Below are 25,100 nucleotides of genomic sequence, written 5' to 3'. Positions count from 1 at the left end.
ATATTTGCCAAGAGTATCGTTTTGTTTCCAACTTGTTAAGGGTAGGGTTTCACACGACAATACTTGTTAAGGGGTGCATTTTCAGAATATGGAAATTACGTGTTTAGGGTGCTTTTCGAGACCCCATGGTCGCGCATGGTATCCACTCGTGAATGGAACTGGCCCCCCCGGGTAAAATACTTAGTAATTCTGCTCCTCAAGTGTTTTGAGTCAAGAACTGGAATTATCCCCCAAAAGAATGTATTTGTGCCTGGATCATGACGCCGGGATGCATGATGCAACTTGCATCCAATACTAGTAGATGCATCCATTCATCGCTCTGCTCACCACGCTCTTCGCAGCTCAGTTGCATCATCTTTTTGGTTCCTTGACAATTCGCCCTCATATTCTTCGTTAATTACAAATCTCTTTCGTTTGATATCGGTCTTTTTTTTCTTATCGACAGAAATATCAAAATGTGTTTTCATTAACGTAGCGCGTAGGTCACGCGAAGGCTAGATAAGAGGGCACATCTTTACCAAACAAAGTTTTGTTTAAATTTGAAATAGATGAAATCACTTGAAATTGAATTAGTCCCACCTTCAACTTCTATTATCCAGATACCGGTATCAGGGCCGGCGCGGCGCGCGCGAGAAAGTACAGGACGATTGTCTGGAAATCTTTAACTAATTACACCTGCTGTTCGAGGTCGATTAGTGGATCACGATCGTTGACATGGCAGATTTAGCAGAAAAAACGAGTGAACTTACAATGGGTAAGTGTCAGACTTTATCTATATTTTAGGTTTCTATTTCTATCTATCCCTTACTACGCTCATGCTTGGAGGAATACGGATATTTGAATTTTTTAATGCGCCTCGCCCAAAAGTAGTCCCATATATTATGTTTTATGTGTGGGAAAACTTATTTGAATTTTGATGAATTAAGTCGGGAATAGCCTAGTCTTGAGGACGCAATGATGATGATTTTTTTAGATATGTCATATATTTCTTCATCATTGACGTCTTGACACTCTCTCCATAGTGTCTTCAGCGAAGGACCAAAACAAAGATGGATTCCCCAAAATAATCCATCTTTTTAAACCGAACTCACTAGAATTTTGTTACTTTTATTAATTCTTACACCTTCCTACGCCTAATGCGTAGGTAGGTTTTAAATATTACTTTAAAAAATGTAAAAAAAATGAAGATTTCTTACCTAACTGATGCCGCGTAGACCCCTCGTTCCACATGTAAACAACGGAAATACAATAGCGTCGACCCTTGAACCGCTTATGTATGACGTACTTCCGGAAAGCAATGCCGTCTTAACGAACAATTTAGAAATAAAAAATCTTATTTAACAAATATTAAAATTTATTTTGTGATCATAAATAATTTATTTATATTAATATGAATTATTTATGATCACGAAATAAATTTTAATATTTATTGAATGTAAAATCAACTTTTTTACAGATGGGAGTGGAAAGCCTTTACTATTAGCACACACCTGTTCAGGAGTTAGGGCCAATATGGCAATGCAATGGCTGAATCATGGGTGTGTCTGGACAAATTTCATGAATAATGCCAATGCCAAATATTGTTATATTGTATATTTTTAATGTCATGTATTATTCGATCTAGATGATAAGCCTGCTGTGATGTATATATCTGAGAAGGAAGGAAATGATGAATCAGGGGATGGAACAGAACAAAAACCCTACCAGACTTTACTATGTGTAAGTGTCAGGAAAATCACTTAAGAAAAAAGATTTTAATGATGATGACTAACAGTTTTAATGATGATGGAGGAGATGGTGATGGTCATGACCACGAAAAAATACTTTCATATAGCAAATGAGTCGCACCTGTTATGGCACATTGAATGAGGAATTATGTTATTTGTTATTCTTGGAACAGAAACATTGAACATGTTTTGGCCTTTAGGGGTAATGCGACATCATCTGCTCACTCATTAAACATAAATTCCAGTTCTGGTAACGATCTCAAAATGACTTTTTACAGAATCTAATATCATGACCACCCAAGTTTGTATGAATAAATAATATGTGCCAAAGGATTCTGGAAGAAATTGTGTAATTGCTGAGAAATAAGCAAAATAAGCGCGGATTCGGTCACTTCCGTCGGGTCTTTATTCCAGCAATAATAATACACTGTCCCACGTGTGCCTATCTGTGTTGGTGATCTTCAGTGTGAACATTTTTCAGCGTAGATTTCAAGATTTCACAAAGTTCAGTTTACGTAACTGTACCAGATCTAGATCCTTGATGATATACTGACAATTAAGCCTGGTTTTAAAGACTTTCTCATGAAATCAGTGTTTACTGCAACTACTGGCATTTCTCTTTAAGCTTGGTCCATACTCAAATCCTGCCTTGATTATGTTTGCTCTATAGCTGTGACCTTAGCAAATGCAGTCATTTTTGTCACTCCTAATATTTGCTATTTTCTGAAATACTTGCTGAATAAATATTCTACACGTATAGCATGGTGCCTTTCGTGTGAAGGTAGCAGTCAAGCTATTAAGATACAGTAGATGAGACTTCAGCTTAAAATTAGATGACTTTTTAGAATAAAAGCAACTACTCCTTTACTAAAGCTATTTCATTCTTTCATATATATTTTTTAAATTTATAGGCAATGATGAGAGCAGGAGGGGAGCCTTTCCCCAAATTCATGGGAGATTCAAAGAAGGAAGGAGAGGTAAAAACAAAAATTGATTGTAAAGTTCATTGCCAAAAGTTGAAATCTTGACATGACAGAGTCTCTTGTCATATATTCTTTAAAAGTATGATGCAATTTATTGCAATATAAAGAATAACCTCATGATCTCTTTCCAGAGTATATATGAGTTGTCAATGTTATATTCAAGACAGTACATTTGGACTTGACGCATAAACCAACATATATCTGTGCTCTTTAGTTTGATATAAAATGATTTTTTTTTCATTCTTTTGTGACACAGATTGATTGTATGCCAGCTGTTTTTTTAGGAAAAATCCACCTTCATGATGCAAAATGATTTCCATATTTGTATTTTTATTAGTATTTAGATTTGTCAAAATTTCAGTATTTTTTTTTTTTGGGGGGGTATTTTTAGTTAACATGGATTCTTCGTGTTTTTACATGTTTTATTTATTGTCTTTGGTAGGGGTTGGTTTTCCTTAAGACATTCTGAAGATGTTTGCCTATTTTGTTGTGTTTACAGAGATGGGAAGAGGTTTCACAGGCTCAGAGGAAGAAGATTGCCAAGCTTTATGCCAAGGAGCAGAGGAAAACAGCTGATCGTGAAAAGAGAGAAGTATGCATAATATGTAGTAGTTTATTTTCAACAGCTATGTTCACACTGATAAGATGATGATGGTGAAAGCATTTGCAGTGCATGTCACAAAGAAAAAGAAGAATTGCCCTGAAATTTGTAGCAAGTGAATGGTTACTCGATGTGTGGGGATGGCAGCATATTGTGTGATCTTAACTGAGTCATCTAATCAACCGTATTAATCTATGTTTTCTTGTAGTACAGTAAAATCTGCTTTGATCATAACCGCTTTTTAATAGGACCCATATCTGTTATAAATGTCTTGTTAAATGAGCTTTCTACATGTATGTAGACCTTTGCATATTATGTAAATTGTAAAAAGGCAGCCTTTCTACAAGACCTCCATTTTCTCTATTGAGTTGTATGTGAGTTGTATGTGAAGTCAGGTTTTACTATTTGCTTGTACGACCCAATGTTTGTCTCCTTTTAGTGGTCTTTATAGGAAGGTTCATTTACATGTATATTCCAATGTATTCACTTATTGTTACAGGCAGAGGATGCTGAGAAGAGGCAGAAGAATTTGGAGGAAGCCAAGAAAATTACAATTGAGGAAGATCCAAGCTTGCCAGCTGCTAAATTGGTATGAGCATTAATTTGAAATGAGATTAGTTTCAAGTTTAAGTTTATTTAACGAATCATATAGAAAAAAGCAAATGCAGCAAAATTTGTACACATGAAAAGCAATGCTTGTGAATAGAGGCCCCAAAATAAAAACACATTCATAGTCATTTACATTTGTGAAAGCAGGTCTTGCTTCAAGGAATAGTGGTGGTATTCTGAGAAGCATGATTATGTCCTTGGGTTAAGAATATTCCTGGCAAGTATGCACTAATTAGATGTGAATGCAAATATTCTTTAAATATTGTATTCTATAGTAAGTTAATATAGCATATCAGGAAAAGTCAGTAAAATGGTTGCAATTTTAGTGTCGAACAGGGGATAGAATAGCCTCACAATTAAAAAAGATTGTTGATAAAACGATAAAAATAATTATCTAACATATTTAAATATAATGTCTTGCATAAGAAGTATATGAGCATGTTTATAAGTGGATTGAATACTATTATCCTCATACACCAAGGAAAATATTCATTTATTAGAATTTATTTAGTGAATAAACAACTACGAATGAGAAGTTGTATCATAGCATAGCTAGTTGTTATGCAACTTTGGTTTTCTTATTTTCTGTGTAATGAGCATTGAAGTGTGATCACCTAGTAGCTGCATGTTAGCTATTAGGTGTAAGCTTAAAAATGTATTTATTGATGTAAGTCTTGATAAGTTTACCTTCTAGACATTGGCTGAATAATGTTCCATATAAAAGTACACTTGCATGCCATATTCCACATGACATATGTCAGATTTCTGTAGATTTGATTTATACAGAAGGAAGTGTATCAATACAAGAGCAAATCACTTCTTTTACTATTATTATTTGTTTTCTTAGATCAAGATAAAGAATGGAGAAGCTAATAGAGGAGTGCGTGTGAAGATCAATGGATGGGTACACAGACTCAGAAGACAAGGTAGGTGAATCTTGACTTGGTTTATTCGTCAAAATTAACGATCATTATTTCCAATTCATTAAAACAAACTTCAAAATACATTCATGTTCAGTACATACTCTCAATCATGTACATCATTCACATTTCCTTTTCATCATTTACATCTTTTTTTTTATACCCAAGTAATTCTATGATTAATAATTTCAGTTGAATATTGTGAAATTTAGTCCGTGTTTATGCTTCCACTTTTTAGGCGAGAATCAGCATTTCCAAACTTGATTAGTCCAAAACATGGTTGCGTCCATGCTTACTTTCATTTACATGCTGTTTCAAAACGCCGATCGTAAACTCTTAAAAAGGTGCGTTTGTAAATGTCGTATGACCAGAATATCAGGCTTTCTGGGGAAGTATAAACAGAACCACGATCGTAAACATGTTTATATGACGTAATTTGGTACATGCATCCGGTAAGATGAAAATCCACGGGCAAATACAGTCGCATTACTCCATTGTCGCATGTTACCTCCACTGAATTACTTCTCATCTCCCTTGTTTTGCATGTGTGGTACTATTACTAGTATTACTCTTCCAATTTGTCATCACGAAAGTTTAGGGATTTACACAAAAAAAAGCCCTGGAACATGAGATAAAAAATTTGGAGACATCGCCAGATGCCCCAGAAGCATAAACAAATAGATATTTTATTATTTTGTATACTTAATATTCTTTATTTTTTCTTACTATAAATCATCTTTGCCATGGTGCAATTATATGGCTATATCAAGAAGCTCAATGCAATGACTAAAATATCGGAAATTGTTCGATATTTAACAGTAGACGTACCTTCCCTATAACAACATTCGGAAAAAAAACTTTCAAAAAAGTGCACGCCCAATTTGACTTCGCTTTCCTGCTCAACGAAATTTACGTTGCGAAGCCAGCTGGAGATCGTGATTTCGCCTCTGAAAAGTTAAGTATAAACGGCACTTCCAGAAACACGTTTACGATCAGCGTTTTGAATCAACATTTGAAAGCGCTGATTCTGTCCTCGCAATGGAACCATAAACACACCCTTAATAATACATAGTTGTAGTAATATAAATCTGAAAAAAATTGTATACAGGAGTGACTCAAATCATTTGATGAAGGAAGGAATGTAAATATTCTCTCTTGAGAAAGAATTTTTATCAACCCTAAATATTTTTTTTTCTAACTGATCTATGAAATATTTAATATGACTAATCCAATTGTTCATCTAACTAATCTGTAAAATATTTAATATGACTTATCCAATTGTTTTATATCTTATTCTGTTTCATTATTGTGATTCTTGCACTGGTATTACTTGTTTGTATTTCAGGTCGAGCTCTTATGTTCATTGTTCTTAGGGATGGTACTGGATTCCTCCAATCTGTTCTCAATGATCAATTGGTGAGAATAAAATTAGATATAAGGCTTGGCAATTGATTCAAATCAGTCACAGTTAGGAAAGGCCATAATCCGGTTGACTTTCCATTTGTAACAAAAAGGAGCCAGCAGATTGGTATGGTAGTTAATGCGTGACACTATGATCAGACAAACACATTCTAGCTGAGTTTATGGCATCACTTGATTTCCTTAAGTAAGGTTGACTTGTTTCAGTAACACACTGTATTAGAAGAGGTGCTTAAGTATCCATTAACTTAATAGGATAGAAATAAGCAGAGCATGCATCATTGAAAGGATGGGAGAGTATAGCTTAAAATTTTGTTTTTCCCTGCAAAAGAAGTTAAAGGATGAATGTAGTAAATGATGTTGATTATGATGATGATGATTATAATGATGATGATGAAGATGATGATTAAGATGATGATGATGATGGTGATGATGATAAAGATGATGATAAAGATGATGATAAAGATGATGATAAAGATGATGATGGTAATGATGATGATAAAGATGATGATGAAGATGATTATGGTGGTGATGATGTAGATGATGATGAGGTAGTGATGGTGATGATGTAAAGTTTATCCCACTGGTTCCAATTTTTTCTGGCTTATGATTTTCATTACAAATCAAGCATGCGATATTAAACACATAGGAGTAATGCCGTAAATTTGTTCACAAATTATTGAATTATTATTACCTCCTATTAAAGCCTCTTTATTTACTAGTTGTCACTTCTGTAAAAAAAAATTAATTGATTTCTCTCTACGTACACAGTGCCAGACGTATGATGCCTTGATCCTGTCGACAGAAAGTACAGTGACATTGTATGGTGTCCTCAAGGAAGTCCCTGAAGGAAAATCAGTAAGTCTCATTGATCTGAAATCAGTCTACTGCTCTGTAGATATCCTGACAATAACGAACATGATGATGATGACTTTGATGATTATTGTTATTGTGGTGATGGTGATTGTTATTATTGTGGTGGTGATGATGAAGAGGAATATTGGCAGTGGTGATGGTGATAATGTTGATGATGACTATGAATAAAAATGATGATCATGATAATGATGAAGGTGATGATCATGATGAAGAATATGATTATTATGATGATGATTACTATGACGATGATGAAGAAGATAATGATGACTAGGAAAAAAGATGTTGATGATTATAGTGCTCCTGTTCCTGCCCTCTGAAGATGATTTAGCTGACATTGATTATGAAGATGGCAGAGATGAAGTTGAGGCCGGCCTCAAGGCCCTATTTTGCCAGCCTTGTCCTCGGCCCGAGCCACATGTACAGAGTCTAAGGGAGAAGGTTCCACCTGTACATAGTTTAAGGGAGAAGGTTTTCTCCAGCGGCCTCGTGACCCAAAACTACCAACCTTAAATACTTCCCTGGAAGAAAGTTTTCATTTTCCTACTATTTTTCTGCCCTGTCTAGGCACCTGGTGGTCATGAGCTTCATGTAGACTACTGGTCTCTTATTCATGCAGCCCCAGCAGGTGGTGTGGATAATGTAGTCAATGAGGTTAGTGATATTTATATAATTGATACAAATTAAAAATCTGTTTGCATGATATGTCACATTTTCAAATTACTCAGTGCATGAAGGCCATTAATTTATTTATCACTTGTTAAGTGTCATTATGTGACAATTCTAGAAGTTAGGATGATATCAAGAAAATATGTAATATTGTTATTAATGAAGTAAAGATAATATTTTTATAATTTATCAATAGACTTTTTTGACTGTGCACTGTTAACTGGCTGAGATAATTTATCCAGTTTCTTTTTTTTCTCTATTTTGTTTGTATCTTCACTTTATAAATATGCATTTAACCCTATCTAGACCGGTGTATTTTGGGATATCATATGGCCGGGGGAAGGGGGGATCCTCCCAGGCCCCCCTTGAGATCTCGGCCATCAATCGCACCAAAAATTGGCACGCAGGTTTTCTTGGACATAATCTACAAAATTCTATATTAATTTATTTCATGCCAATTGCTATTATGTTAATTTATTTGTAATTAGTAAACAAAATCATACTTTTTCTTCTCACTATCTAGATAAAGTTCCAAATGTTCTAATTTTTGGTGTAGAAAATCTTTGTGGTGTTCTTAGAAAATGTGAAAAAAAACGTGAAAAAAATTGTGATATCAGATCAATTTCTTATGTATTATATTGTTTTTGGGCAATTTCTTATAGTTTTTTTTTATACCTTTTGTTTTTCATTGTTTTTTGATGAACTTTGTCAGGGACATTTATGAGAATAATTTATAAATAACATAACATAAATCCATTTAGACCAGCACAACTAAAGATAATCATACATTTATGATTTGTGAAAACACAATTTGCCTTGACTTTGTACACAAAATCACATTTCTGAGCAATTTTGGTCTAACATGCATTTACAAAATGTTGCGTAATTTCGGAACCATACACCTTTTTTGGATACGGTACACCAATACATTTCTATGATAATGTATGGTGCAATTATCTTTTTGTACTGAGCTCGGTGAATATGTATAAGACCTCTGTTATATTGATATTCTCTTCATATACTATCGCAACAAGATTATTGTTTTGCACCCTCCCTGTTGAAGCCCCTATTTTTCCAATTTCCAATTATTCAAATCATAACCTTTAGGTTATTTCCTTCTTTTTTTTCTTCAGGAATCTCATATTGATGTACAGTTAGATCAGAGACATATGATGATGAGAGGAGAAACGGTAAGGCTCACTCTTAACACAAGGGGGGAGGGATCAAGATGGCATGATCTTTTTTTAATAAAAATCAAGTAACGGCTATACAGGTATATGGCAGTGTTACACGACCTATATCTGGAAACCCTTCCTTTCTTCTTCCTATTTCTCCTTACCCCCTTTTTTACTACATGAAGAAGGGAGGGGGCAGTCATCCCCTGCTGCCCCTGAAAGACAGCCCCATTGAATACGATACACACTTTCCACAATGCTTAGCATGTTCGAGTTATCTTAAGCATTAGGCTCAATGGGTTAATGGCTAATCTATAACTCTCTTCACCATACCATACTAACAACCTTTGCGTGACCTAGCAACGGTCATGAACCAGGCATTCATCTTTGTCTCAAAGGTATGCATGACATGTGCAAATAGAAAATTGGCCTAGCAACAGTCATGAATCATGCATTCATTGAGGTTAAGTGTCCCACCATTATTAGACAAATTCCTGAGGGTGATGCACATATTTATCATTCTGCATTAGCTGAGAGTACTTTTACTAGAAAGACCCTTATGAATTGTAGAATACTAACCATTGAAAATAAAACAAAAAAACCTGGGAGAGCTTGCTTACAGTTTCACCACGGTAGGCCTAACATTTGAATACCTTTTGTGAACTGGTCATTATGTATTCAAGTCTTCTAAAGGAGAGATTTACGTAATGAATTCCTAATTTGTATTCATGAATGCTTGATAAAAAGATTCTTACCTCCTCTTTGCCTATTGGATGATAGCACCAGAGTCTTTTGTCAAAACATCATGTTTATGCATGAGATTTGGGAAGTTAGACCAATACGTGGCAGTTTCTTCACTAACCACCAATAAGTATGTTTATCATTTGCTGGGGTATATAAGACAGGCTTTGCTTGCCCATAAGCTGGAGGCAGTGAGCAAGCAAGGCCAGTGTACAGTGACACATATAACAGAACATGTGACTAGTCATGTGATGATGATGTCATTACATGATGATGTAACCACATCAACATAACAATAAACATGCACAACACAAGACTTTACAACATACCATAACCCCCGCTAAGCTTTATGCTGTATGCTGGCCTTGTTTATTATCTATTTATGTCAGCCTTTTTTCGGCTGGCATGAATAGGTGATATGCTAGTGGGCTGCGTTTTCAACTGAAATGTAATTTATGCTAATTAGATTTTAGTAAAGGATTCAAGTATGCACAGTACTGATTAGGTACTGACAGTACAGCATTGGTAGGCTATATTTGCTTTCTTTAATTATTTTTTGTATTTCCAAGTTTTGCTATAAATACTATGTAGGGGAAGGCAGGGTAAGTTCTGACACTTTTTGCATGTTAGAATTGATACAACATTGTAGAAATAAGCTTGCCTTTAAATTTGATTCTTGGGAAATGTTTTTCACCTACCCCCACACTGAAAGTCATCGTGACCTTTAAAACGATGTCAAATGGCTCAACTTGCCCCATATATGTGCCAACGTCTGGGGTAAGTTGAGCCACAAAAAACTATGTATGAAATGTATTTGGGAAGAACCAGGATGTCAATTTTTCATTTAAAGTCTTTTCACTTGCTAATTCTCTATAAATACATCTTCTAAAAGTAAAAAAAAAAAAGGATTTGCTCCTTTCTGCCTGCATGTCAATGTTTTTTTACATTTTTAAAATTTTGTATTATACATCACCATAAGAATTAACATGGCTCAACTTGCCCCATGTTGATTTGGCTTAAATTACCCCAGTCCGAACTTATTGCAATATTTTCACATCCACACATTTCTTATGCATTCATCATGTAAAAGACTATGACAAGAATGAGAATCCATACCTGTTCCATGTTGTTCTTATTTCTATAATATATTTAAAGACGTGTGTGGGTAAAAAGCACCCTTTTTGGCTGAAATTTGTATTTTTCCCTCTAAAAAAGTACTTTTTGTTTCAAAGTTGAAAACAAAGTGGTGGGGTTAAGGGTTATGCAATGGGTCATCAATACATGACACCACCACAATGTCTGACTCATTCATTATTAGCCTGGGGGTGGTGGCTCAACTTGCCCCTATGCTCAACCCCGCTTTCCCCTACATATTCTTTTTTTTTTCGTCATGATATCAATGACATTGTTAGTGTTGCGTGTTTGATTCAGCCTTGAATACCCATGTATAGTTAGAGTGCGAAGAAGATTAATCCTTTATTTAAATTAACATTATCAAACTTTAAAGTTGAAAATTAAGCAGTTTTTGTGAACTTGTTTTTTTTTATGTACTTTTTTTATCCAGCTTTCCAAGATCATGCGTGTTCGGTCAACTGTTACACAATGGTGAGTAAGACAGCACACCATTTACTCTACACTAGAATGCCTCTTTAATGTAATAGCCAGTCTGTTTGAATGTGAGGTTTAATTTGCTAAACTGTAATTTTTCAAAATCACTGAGGTCACTAACTTATGTCACTTACATTCCTCCTTGTTTACAGCTCCAGCATGAAATCAACTTCTCAGTTATTTCTTGTAGATTTCCTACTTCCTGTAATCTACAAGGTTTCAAGCATACCTGTGGGGTATATTACACAGGTGCAGGTGTATATTACATACCTTCCTGTGTATATTACAGGCAAGCATGTCCTGTGTAAGCTACAACAGTCAATTAAAAGAGCCTTTTTATGCCCCCAAAGACGAGGTCAGGACGGGACATTAAGCCCCTATCCTTCTGTCTTTTCCCCCCCCCACTTGGTTTCCGCGCAATAACTCGAAAAATATTAAATGGATTTTAAATATTGTTGGTGATAAAACATTGTGGAAGAGATGATGTGAAAGATGCATTATGCCTTATAGTGGGACCCCTGCCGAAAGATACAGCACTAATGTGCCAAAGAATATTTTAGTGATACTGTTAGTGTCTTATGCCTCGTTTAAAATTCTTATTTTTTTTTTCCTCAATTTATTTCTGAACAGTTTTAGAGACCATTTCTTCAACAGGGGTTATGATGAGGTAAGATTTAGAGCCAGAATATTCCAAACCAAGAACATTGATTTATGCACCACCTAATCCCTAGATGAGCCAGATTGAAATTTGAAAATCTGTGATGTTTATGATAGAGAAGTGATCTTGAGTGTTAACGTTTCAAAATATCAACAGTTGATTGTTGGAATGATTGCCTCCTCATCATCTGTCAGCTTAAAAGAGTATTGCAAGTTTGTTATCTAGAGGAATTGTACTATTCATAAATTTTCGGTTTTTAAAGAGTATTTCAAGGTTTTTTAGCAGAGGAGTTGTATTTCAAGTGTAGTTGGGATTATTAACCATTAAAGATCATTTGAATGTCACAAGATAATTTTCACCAAGATTTTGTGTAGCTCAAAATAGTCTATAGAGATTGAATTTTGTAGCATATAAATGCACCTGGAGTTACTTTAGTTCAAATAGCAGTTAACATTCCGTTTTATATAATCTTTGACTTGTTTGTTTTCATTTGTAGCTTACCCCTCCAACAATTGTAGAAACCCAAGTAGAAGGAGGTTCAACATTATTCAAACTGGGTTTCTTTGGACATGAGGTAAGACTATTGGCCGTGTTATGTGAGTGATTTTCTCTGTTTATATGTGACAGAAAAATAAATTCTAGGACATTTCCTTGGATTATGTGGAGATGTTGTAGTGGCTTAGACACTTGACTCTTAAACCAGGGTCGATGGTTCAAATTCCACCTGCTGCTTATGTCCTTTGGCAAGACACATCCATGTTTGTCACTCTCCACCCAGGTGTTAAATGGTCCTGGAGGATGTGAGATTCATAATGATTAGACCAAAAAACACCACATTTGGCATGAATGGTCCACGATGACCCAAGATGAAAAATAATGGTTGCCTTGCCAGGATACTTTCCTATTTTTGTGTAGAACAGTGATTGATCCTATGAGTGGGGTAATGATAATTTCATTGTAAAGCACTTAGAAGCACAAAGTATGAAGCACTATATAAATTTAACTATTATTTTTATTATTAACATGTGCGAGTTGTACTTTGTTGCTGTTATTGATGCTTGTCTTTTCCCCATCTCATCCAATGCAGGCATTCTTGACCCAGTCATCTCAGCTCTATCTCGAGACGGCTCTTCCTTCCATGGGAGATGTCTTCTGCATAGCACAGTCTTATCGAGCTGAGCAGTCAAGGACACGTAGGCATCTAGCTGAGTAAGTTATTGCACGAAATCAGGGCATTCTTTTCTTCCGGGGCTTCTTTAGTTCATCAGCCCAAATTTGCTACATTTTATTACAGTTTACACAGAGTCCTGTGGGAACTTTAGGTGTTCTTAGGCCTTGGGTGGATTTTGACCTTGGGCCCCTGCAATTTGTTCCCCAAACCACATATATATTGATATAGTTGATTTGATTCATATGCTCGACACAAATTAAGACACAAAGTCATCAGTTGGAGCACGAAATCAGGGCATTCTTTTCTTCCGGGGCTTCTTTAGTTCATCAGCCCAAATTTGCTACATTTTATTACAGTTTACACAGAGTCCTGTGGGAACTTTAGGTGTTCTTAGGCCTTGGGTGGATTTTGACCTTGGGCCCCTGCAATTTGTTCCCCAAACCACATATATATTGATATAGTTGATTTGATTCATATGCTCGACACAAATTAAGACACAAAGTCATCAGTTGGAGAAACCCCCCTAGTCATGGGATGGATATGCATATGACAGAGAGGTGCTTTATACAGTCGATCAATGTAGTTTGGAAATTCCGACATTTGAAGTGGTTTGGGCAATAAAGGAGTAAAGCTTGCCACGTATGAACTGGACGGACATCCTCTCTCGATGGCTAACAAGATGCAAGTGACGTTAACACGCCTACCCATACGGGCCTTGCCTAACATAGCTAATTTGCATATTGGTGAACTATTTACTAAGATTGAGTGATTTAGAGCTTTTGGATAAAGATCTATTATACAATTATATCAAACCAATTCAAAATGACTAGAAATCTTTTCATTCATGTAAACAAATATTTCCAGGCCATTCATAAGTAGTAAATCAATGATACAGTAGCCGGACTACCTAGTCAGCGGGGGAATAAGTGATACGTTTTCTATACTTTATGAAGTATCTCAAACGGCACCAAAATAAACTAGTGTCTTAAATAAGACGAAACTTTTACATTGTAATAAAATTTGCTATTGGTCGCTACAGATTCAAATCACAATTAAGTATAGAAGGTTTATGTTACACTTCAACATTATGAGCATGATTGGATATGTTGCTCTTGACAAGTATGCTTACCGGTATGCATGCATGTAAGGCGTGTTTTGGCTTATATTTAGGCCCAGTGAGTAAAACAGATTAATTCTGTCATTTTCTAATAAAAGTTAAGCTTTGTTCAAAATGTTTGTTTTTTCGATCTGGAAGATTATCCCCTTCTAACTTAACGTTACTTCCACAATTTGAGAAAGGGTTATAGTACAAGGGCAGGTTGGCGAAAATTGAAAATTACCTTTTGGACAAGGTTATTGATATCCTGAAGGTCAGATTGGTTTATACGCTGCAACCCTCTAAAAGTTTGTCTTGTAATTTATTTTTGTTGTTAATAAGCTTGGGTTTAGATCAATGAATTCAATTTCATTTGTAATATTTTCACAGATACACTCATGTTGAAGCTGAGTGTCCATTCATCACATTCAATGACCTACTGGATAAGTTAGAGGATCTGGTGTGTGATGTAGTTGATAGGGCCCTTGCCTCTCCAGTTGGTAATCTCATTATGGAATTTCATCCGGTGAGTATACCGCCCCCCCCCCCCTTCCTTCCTGTGGAGCATAGAATGCTTGGATGGGATTGACTCCCTTTTAAATTAGCATCCAGAATAAAATTGATGATAATTGATAATTATGGAAAAGTTGTGTATCAATGGAAAATTTTGTCTTCTGCACCTAGAAGCAACATTCAAACTGGAAGGAGAAAACACAAATTAATGACTGAAAAGTATTGTAGATTTCCTTGAAATGAAGTTTGACCTATGTGTTGCATCTCCAGAATAGTCTAACTCCATTTATCAGAGTTTAAAAGGTAAATGACTCCTCCTCCTTAAAGAATGAAAAGAAGAAATGAATCACATGTGGTAAGAGCAGAGATTATTGTCAGAATTTATAGCATAGATGGATGGATGTGGTGATTTTTTACCTGATTGCTAAGAAAGCATAAATGCTTGTAAGCAAGCAACCAGAGGACCGACGGCTTAATGTCCCCTCCGAAGGACCTGGTACTGAGGATTGATGCCTTACCAAAGGGCACTAGCGCACCTAGTGGGAATCGAACCCGGGCCCCAAGAATACGAATCCCTAATTCTTAGAGGTGACTTTTCCCACTCACTTTCTTTCACAATTCAAAAACCACACTAGACCTAAACATTATTTTTAGAGATGAAGGAAAGTTTTGGTAAAAATGAAAATGACCATTGTGAGCTATCAAATTCTTTTCATAATATTCAAGAAGAATATTATGTAAAAATAATACACTATAAAGAATTGTTCTCCCAGTGACCTCACATTAAAAGTTTAATAAATAATTGCTGAAACTGTCTGGCCAGCAATTTGGATGTACATGTAATCCCATACGATTATCAAAGTGTATTGCATATGACCTTCAGAAGAATTGAGTCAATTGCTATCATTTTGGCGATTGTGTTATTTTTCATCATTCTCTAGTTTTAAAATTATTATGAATAGCCTTCGGCAATTTCTGTGATTATACAAACTGACAACCATACACTGAACGTTATCTTTAAACTTTGTTACTAGGATTTCAAGCCCCCCAAGAGGCCATTCAAGAGGATGAACTACTCTGATGCTATTGAGTATCTCAAGGAACATGACATCAGGAAGGATGATGGTACATTCTATGAGTTCGGAGAGGTAAGTCAGACTTGCTAGGGCTCCCTCGTTGTCAAAGAAGTTGACATGTAGAGGTGTTGAAGATCAGTGGATAATTCTCAAGTCTCAGGTCAGGGTTCATATTCCAACACCTTGCTTTTAATAGTAATTCATTTATATAGGTTTGTCACTCTGCACCCATGAGTAAGTAGATGAGTGCCCAGTAAGAAGGAATCCCTTGAATGAACATGGATGTACTAGTAATCAGTTTAGCCATGTTAAAGCTGGGGTTGTGATGTGCAGTGTGTAGAAACATTGTATTAAAGATAAATTCTGGTTGTGGTAACGATCTCGAAATGACAAAATGACCACCCAAGTGTCTGTGTGTATGAATAAAAAATATGTGCCAAAGGATTCTGGAAGAAATTGTGTAATTACTGAGAAATAAGCAAAATAAGCGCAGATTCGGTCACTTCCGTCAGGTCTTTATTCCAGCAATAATACACTGTTCCACGTGTGGCTATCTGTGTTGGCGTGCATCAGTGTGATCATATTTCAGCTTAGATTTTATGATTTTACAAAGTTCAGTTTATGTAACTGTACCAGATCTAGATCCATGATGATATAGTCACACTTAACCTTGGTTTTATAGACTTTCTCACGAAATTAGTGTTTTACTGCAACTACTATCATTTAGCTTTAAGCGCTGTGTAAATGTTGCATATTATCATTATTTGATGAATTGTGACATGAACAACTTCTATGGGACATGGAAATGTTGCTGAATATAAACATGTTTTGATTGGTAATATGGAGATGATTTTAGAAATGATGGGTGAATTCTCTTAAACAAGAGAGGCCATAGAAATCACCCATCATGACACAGTACAACAAGACAGCGGCCTATCCATCAACAATATTTGGAACCCAAAGCTAAATCAAACCACCAATCAATAGATGCCTAATGTCATCCAACTCCCACACAATAGAGGTCTTATGTGACCACTGCTACACATAAGAGCTTAATCCAGGATTAGCACCAATTATGAACCAATTACCTACTGACCAATCACCATCCTCCTGCTTTCCTATTGGTTCATCATCAATTACCTCTATTCGTTCCTACTTTCCTATTGCTTCAATCTTGATTACTTCTTTATACCTGAGTTTTCAAGTGGATCATCATTCCTGATGTCGAAACGTCGTTTACAGTTCTTTTCATAGCTAATATACAATCAAGAAAGAATAACAAACAGCCCTTTTCAGGACAATATACATGGTGTTTACCGTAAAGACTTCCATTAAAAGATATATTCAACCTCACATGATTTCATGGTTTTGATTATTCTTAAACCAATAATTCTCATTCCAGGATATTCCAGAAGCACCAGAGAGGAAGATGACTGACCAAATCAATGAGGTAATCACTAAGATACTCGTCTATCAAATCAAAGAATAATTGATAAAACAATGTGATAGATCTTGAATGGGTCATATTTAGGGCCAATAAATTATTTGGTTAAAGAATCATATGATGTTATGCAGACCTTAGACAAAAGTAATTTTTTGTACTCGTATTATTTCTTATGCCCATATTTGTTTGTGTGTGCACTCTAGAAACATCACTAGAAATGGAATGCAATAACAGTTTTAGGCAATTTAGTACTCAGGCATGACATCATCATTATCCTGTTTTATTTTTTGTATTTTAGCCTTTGCATGACCATATGTAGGTATGCTATAATGAAGAAACCACACACTACATTTGCCATTATTGGTCCATGGTGGCCCAAGGTGTTGCCACATAAATATCTAACTAGCCCAGTTGAAATTGGTATAAATAGACCCTGGTTCTAAACATTATATGATACATCACACCACCATTTAGAGTTCTTGTTCCAGTCCATAGCAATCAAATGCAATAAGGGACATTCAAATGTGCAATCTGTTCGCTGAAAAGATGGAAGTATAACATAATGAATGGCATTACAATACTTTCAGATGTGCATTTTGTATCTACATGTAAGTCTTGTACTTGTACCAGCTCATGTGTAGTACGTGTTAGTTATAGTTGGAAATTTTCACCCAAAGAATGGTTGTTGGCTTCACTTCATCAAAATCTGATATGTGCTATTTAGACCTTCATATCTAATTTGAATTTTAATCATCCGTAATATTCGTTCTCGTGATCAGCCAATCCTGTTGTGCCGATTCCCAGCTGCAATCAAATCCTTCTACATGCCAAGATGCCCCGAGGACAATCGCCTTACAGAATCGGTGAGTTCCAGATTTTTTTTGTTGCAAATCACTGCAAAAAAAATCATTTCAAATATCTTTGGACAATGTCTACAGAGCTGCCAACCTACCATAGCAAATCAGTAATCAAAAAGTTTAAAATTAGTAATTCTCTTTACGGTGTAAATTTTTTTCCAAGATGGAAGCGTGGTTTTCGCAGGCAGTGCAATAGCACATTGTATGTCAACATGAAAATAGCTATACAGTCTTATCCGGACGCACGCTTGCCAAGATTTTTTTTTTCTTCCAATTCAATCTAGTTCATGGGGGAAATGAAATTTCAATCTAAACTCAATCCTAAGCAAATTCACCTTGATCACATATATTTTCCAATATAGTCAACCACATTATTTTTCATGAAAATTTCACACCCAAATCACCAAAAGAATTTAGACAGGATAATTTTCCAGTAAATCAGGGCGCAGTGCAAAAATTTAATCACATTCTTTTTTTACTTCCAGGAGAAAAAAAATAGCTTAACGCTGCTCCTCAATACGGACAGCGCCATCTATCATGTTTAAGCATACAGTCATTATAACAATGGCTGACATTGCAAAGCTGCGATACCCGCCGCGATGATCCAATTTTAAAACTTAGTTTCATCGAGTCATTCTCTTTCGAGGTATGCTTGATGTATACCTCAATTATTTTAGCAGGTAAATTATCCAAGAGTTTTGGCCATCAAACAATTTCATTTCCGGAAGAATACCGCCTATATTTTGCACTGACACTGCAGTGAATACTGCCTGTATGCCCACTACAATATATTAGGTGTAGCTACCGCCATTGGGGAGGCAGATTCTTGTATGTAATATTGGGTCTCCCAGATCCAGATAAATCCCTTTTCCGGATTTGTGTTGGTCCCAACATGTTCGCATAAGAGAGGTTGGACTGTATTTTCATTAGTTAGTGTTACAAGTACAGTCCGACCTCTCTTATCTGTTGACCGAATTTCAATATACTTCTTCTTAATCAGTTGAAGTCCTGCTATTTCAATTCTTTTTGCTTTATATAATAGCACTTGATGGGGGATTCAAAACTTCTGCACAGAATCTGAAACTCATTAAATAGGCTAATTTAAGCAAATTTTCCAAAAAAAAATGCGAAAGATGTTGACTACTCAGAACGATGACCAAAAAGCCCCCAAATTATCAATAAAACCTCATCCAACCCTAAAATAATGCAATAACGTGAAAGGTGATGTATTTATGCTAAATATGTTTGTTAAAAGATGCTATGTAGTCATTTACATCCGATGAACTTGGATTTTAAAGCATTCTTGGTACAGTGGCAGATACAAATTCTGACCAACGGGAGTATGTGACATCGCTATAATGCATAAAAAAATGCTGATTATGTTCTTTCGTCGATAACATCGTTATATTTTTAGCATTATATCGACAGAATTTCTCAAAGATAACAGCCCTGGGCTGAAATAAAAATTATGTTAAATTTTGTTGTGAGATGCTGGATGAGCTCCACACCATTGATGTGCTAGTTTTCATATATCACTGGAAAGCTTTTTATGTATTAATTTTTTTTGTAGGGTAAATTCAGTCACGATATACAATGTAACAGTTACACATAATAGAGAACTACTTATTTCTATATGTTATGTTTTCTTTTTTAATGGATTGACTGTATATTATTATTATCTGCCAACTTGTGCTCTTTGGAACACCAGTTTAAAGCGCCCTACAAATGTTATTATTATCTCATTTGCCTTGGGCCTGTTGCATAAAACTTTTTACCTGAGAAAACTCTGGTAAAAACTCAAAACTAAGGTTAGTCTTATTTCTGCCATTGACTTTAACACAGGGCAAAACTCCGGTAAAAACAACCTGAGTTTTTTCAGGTAAAAAGTTTTATGCAACGGGCCCCTTGTCGGGTTATTCACAAAGGATTGAGGGTCAAACTGCCCTTTATTACTCTTCCTGTTAATAATTATTACTATGATTGTTGTTTTCATTATTTTCTGTCTGATTTCCTGAAGGTTGATGTGTTGATTCCCAATGTTGGTGAGATTGTAGGAGGCTCAATGAGAACATGGAACTATGAAGAGCTCATGTCAGGATATGAACGTGAGGGTATTGACCCCACACCATACTACTGGTATACTGATCAGGTAAACATTTACTACCCCCCCCTCCCCCAAAAACTAAATATATAGATAGATAAATAAATAAAACAAAGAGAAAATAAATTAAATCTTCATTATGATCAGGTAAATATCTTTTAGAAATAAAGTAGACTGTGCTATGCTTCCACGTATAATTGCCCAATTCAAATATAATTATCACTAGACTCCAGTGTTCTTAGTTTTGTAGTATTGTGATTTATTCATATTTGGTACTCACGGAGATTGGTTAGGGGATGGTTGGGTGGCTCTGAATAACCACTTATTTCTTAGGAATAATTAGTGGTTTAATAAAAAAAAAAAAAAATATTTTGATGGTTTCTGTATTAACTGCACACAATATGAGGAATTTCATACTCTGTTTAAGTGTAGACCCTGTCTTGACTGACAAAAACTAGTGCTTGCAGTAAGAGTTTCACATTTGGATTAAAGCCAGCATCTCTTGCTTCTGAAATTTATTTTCCATAATGAATTTAAAAATTCTCTCATTTCACAGAGAAAGTTTGGAAGCTGTCCTCATGGAGGGTATGGACTCGGACTAGAGCGATTCCTGACCTGGCTGATGAACCGACATCACATCAGAGATGTCACCTTCTATCCTCGCTTCGTAGAGAGATGTAAACCATAGAGGGCGACATCACATAGTGTGGAATCGAGACAGAGTCATTCATTCAGAGTTTGACCAACCCAAGTTTCATTTTGTCACAATGTGTGCATGTTCTTTCATTCATCCTTCATTCTTCCAAGACAGCATTTGTCATGTTGTAACCAATTTGAATCAGAATGGTATATCAGGGAAGTGTAGTCAACAGAAACTATTAGTTATTTGAAGAGCCTCAAATAGTTCCCTCTATCGGTTTATGTACTAAGGGATTTTTCACAGGCCCCATGGCATGGCTACACATGACTACATTTACCCGACTAGTATCTAGTATTCATTATGTAAACTCGCATGATAAATCCACTCATATTTTAACTAGGTTTGTCAAACTCTCCTGATGAATGGCTCTTATAGGAAATGTATATGGAAGAAACAGCTCTTAAGTGTAAAATCATCGAGTTCTTCAGGGTCCTGCCATACTTGGATTTACACATGGCAGTGGTCCCAGTGAAACAATTATTCCTCATCTGTTTCTTATCATATTTGTCTCCTTACACAGAATGGAACAGGAGCTTGTAACACAAAGCTGAGCACTCAGTTTTAGGGCTGAAGTTCATAATTCATTGCATTGATTATTACGTGCAATCATACATGTTAATTAAAAGTACAATATGCTAAGCTTTGTCTTACTGGATCCTGATGAAACATTTGTTTCCAATAATCGTAATCTTTGCACAAAGGCTTCACATCTTATTTTTCTATTCATCTACTTTTATTTTACTTTGCTTTTACTTTCATTCAAATTGTATGAAGGCAAGTTCAAGGTCACTGCCCTTCATGTCAATCCTGGAGGATAAAAAAAATATGAGGTATAAGGGGAAGTCATCTTTGGATCACAGTCGAAATCCTTACCTAAAGGTAATTTAATGACAAGGTCTGGAGAGAGAATGTTGCTTGTTATCCCCCCCATGAAAAAGTAATTTGTAGATTCCATAACATTTGCTCTGAAGGAAAAATTGCATGTTAGCCAAACCTTACCTCCAACACTAAATAAACTCTATTCCTTTTCTTACATTACTAGTATTCTGAACCAAAAGTTCAATCACTACCCTAACCCTTTTCCCTCAGATACTAAGACCGGAGTAAATGTCACAGGAGCAAATGTCGTGTCACCAAATCTGAGTCTGTAGGGCAGTACCTTGAACTTGTCTGCTACCTATGTATTTCTATTGTACATGTAGGTTACTGAGTAGGTATTAGCTGTAGTGGTAGCATAAGTTAATTATCTCTTATTCAGAAGCGTGCTCATAAAAGTATCATGAAAGTTCAAATGATCTTAAATGATATGACAAATCATCCATGGCATCTAATGATGAGTTGCATGCAAATGTTATATTATATCACTTTCTTAAAATCAAAATGTGTATTTTGGGATTTTAATTGTAGCTTCAATTATATCAAGTGAAAACCATATATTAATTTACAGGATTTGTGTGCTAACCACGTAGTTAGCAATGTGAGAGAAAAAAAATTTCTTCCACTTTGGTTAATAAGCTATTCAACAATTACATCTTAATTTGTCGGTCTGGTAAAGTATTTTACTTCCAAGTGATTATTTGAAGTACTTTTAAAGAATTCTATGTGTTCCTTGCAATAAGAAGCTTTCGTTGTAATATGCCTGCTCCGGCTGAAGTTCACTGGACCATATTCATTTACGGACAAGTTATTTCTTAATTATTTTACTCGATGTTGTGTTTGTACTTAAGTTATGCAATGCATTCAATTTGATTTAGTAGGAGTGTGGTTATTTTCTTTTATTAAGGGGTAGAGGCATGAGGCTTCATTCAAAGATAATGAGAGAGGTAGAACATTGCTTAGTTTGAATAACAATAATGGAACATGTGTACCCTCAAATATCAGGTTCCATAACATTTGCTCCCCTGTAAATTCCACACCAATGAAATGATCAACTTCAAACTTGGATTTAACACTTTTTACCTATTTCAATCCTTTCACCCTCTATCTGGATGACATAAATCCCTGGGCAAATTTTAAATGTAAGCTTCAACAATAGGAATTACAATAAGTGGCCAAATGTGAGCCTGAAATTATGATTTCAAATAATTTTCCAGATATTGATATGTGTACAACACAAGGGTAATTCAATACATCTTGGAAATTGAATTTTGCCCAAGTCAGAGAGACAACAGAAAATGTGAATGAGACATACATTTGTCTTGTTATGGTATAGTTTAATTACTAGCATTTAAATGAAATACACATTCCATTGTTGGAATTGCAGTTCATTGTTTGTGAAATTTTATCGCTGTAAATGGCAAGAAAAACTTGTATTCAATATCAAGCTCACAGAATCTGTTGTACCATTTTTTAAGGTAGAAATGCTCAATAGTTTAAAAATTACTATTCATAAATGCATGGATATACACCAGCTGTATAGAAATATTAAAGTACACTCAAAGTGACACAATACAGCAACCAATGGTTTCTTCTGGTTTTATTAATATTCCATAATTTCAATCAAACAACCTGTACTGACTGCACAGAAACATTGTTAGCACAAATACCATATGTTACTGGGCTTACTTAACAATTCTGTATAGAAAAGCCATATTACTACCCCCCCCAAAAAAAAAAAAATTAAAAGCTACACATGTAAATTATTATTTGATTCAGACAAGGTGCATCTGAAAGCAAAAAATTGTTCACGTTAACATTGAATTAATCATACCCTAACGTGTGCTGGCAGTGTAGCTTATAGCTGAAACAGTCAAACAAAAGGATCAGACTTTTTTTTTTCAATAATTTAAAATACACAGCAACTGAGACACAACCTCAAGAGAAAAGGGCCCCTGTATATAAAACTAAAAACGCTACCGCACACCTTATGACTGGTCTGGTCCATGGTACAAATCACATTTTGCTATTTTCTGAAAATATGTTCAAATTGCAAGCATTTATTTTTGGAGTTCAAATGTACGATTGCTGTGACATCATTACAACTTTCGTACGGTGTGTGGTGTCCTTAAGTTTGCACTTATATATAGCATCTTTAATACTCAATGCACTTTATACAAGAAATATCTGTTTTCACACCTACTACCTGCTTGTGAGCAAATGTAAATTTAGGTTGCCCGTGCTAAGTATTGCTGTCAAGTTTGATTCCAGGTCTGATAAAGTTATTATCCTTCATAACATTCTGGTCAGTATTCAAACAGCTAGTGAGCATTTAAGAAATTCTGTAAGATACAAACTGCTCAAACCATGATAACATTAAAACTGCCAAGATTATAAAAAAAAAAGAGGACCCACATTTAGGTCAGACTACATACCTTTTGGAATTGCCATTAAATAATGCACGTAAGCGCGTGCATGCAGGGCTAAATAATGAACGATGTGCAAGGAGAGCCAATGAATATACCGCATCAAGGTTCGCAGGACCGAGTGCAGTATATCCGTTTGGCGAGTCAAGCACAGAGTTTTTTCTATGCACAAGAATGCATGCATTGTTTATTTTATACACCCCCACCCAGGTTACTGAATGCTATATTTGATCTAAATTCTAGATAATTCCAGAACTCACACTATCCTGCACTCTGACGTCAGAGTGCGTTTTGGATGCAACAGTGCAATTCGCTGAATATCATGTGATCCGACTTGGATCGATAAGATTACAGAACATTCATGGGAGTTGTATAACACTAAATAATCAATTATCACCACATTTTTAACTAGAAATAATAAAAACTGCATGGAAAGGGTCTTCACCATTAAGAGCACAATAAACTTACAACAGCAGTTTACTGAGCTGACATATTCCACTAAACAGATTTAGACCAAACTTAAATTAAGCCTTTAACTTGTGAAGTGTGATCAAAAGTGAATGAATTATTGGCAGTACAATCAATATCAATTGGCAATGTAAAAAGACTTGAATAAAAATAACAAGCACTGATGAATTTGATAGCCATTTCATTAAACCTTAGAACAATTAAAATTCCCTAATCCAGCCCGTTTCAAACTTTCTTATGATACTTTGGTAATACATTTTTCTTCTTTGTAGTGTCAAGAATCTGATTTATGAAGTACTGTATATGAGTACAGCTCACAGAGCTGCCAAGTAGTACGATTTTTCCGTATTTCATACGGAAATCAATTCAAAATACGGCAGTACGCTTTT

General features: G+C 35.4%; 1 protein-coding gene across 1 annotated transcript; it reads left to right on the top strand.

The window, feature by feature from the left end:
• Positions 1-630: 630 nt before the first annotated feature.
• On the top strand, positions 631-21,825 carry LOC121415546 (asparagine--tRNA ligase, cytoplasmic-like). The gene is made up of 20 exons (XM_041608790.1): positions 631-754; positions 1,625-1,719; positions 2,639-2,704; positions 3,210-3,302; positions 3,811-3,900; positions 4,768-4,846; positions 6,186-6,256; positions 7,031-7,117; positions 7,700-7,786; positions 8,935-8,991; positions 11,282-11,322; positions 11,956-11,992; positions 12,480-12,557; positions 13,071-13,192; positions 14,641-14,776; positions 15,798-15,911; positions 17,242-17,289; positions 18,063-18,146; positions 20,158-20,289; positions 20,798-21,825. The coding sequence occupies exons 1-20, from the start codon at positions 715-717 to the stop codon at positions 20,927-20,929; spliced, it is 1,689 nt and encodes a 562-aa protein (XP_041464724.1). The 5' UTR covers positions 631-714; the 3' UTR covers positions 20,930-21,825.
• The last annotated feature ends 3,275 nt before the right edge of the window (positions 21,826-25,100 follow it).

This window comes from Lytechinus variegatus, chromosome 5 (genome assembly GCF_018143015.1).
Source record: "Lytechinus variegatus isolate NC3 chromosome 5, Lvar_3.0, whole genome shotgun sequence".
Classification (NCBI taxonomy): domain Eukaryota; kingdom Metazoa; phylum Echinodermata; class Echinoidea; order Temnopleuroida; family Toxopneustidae; genus Lytechinus; species Lytechinus variegatus.
The sequence above is the reverse complement of the archived record's forward strand: the minus strand, read 5'-3'. Positions and strand labels throughout refer to the sequence as shown.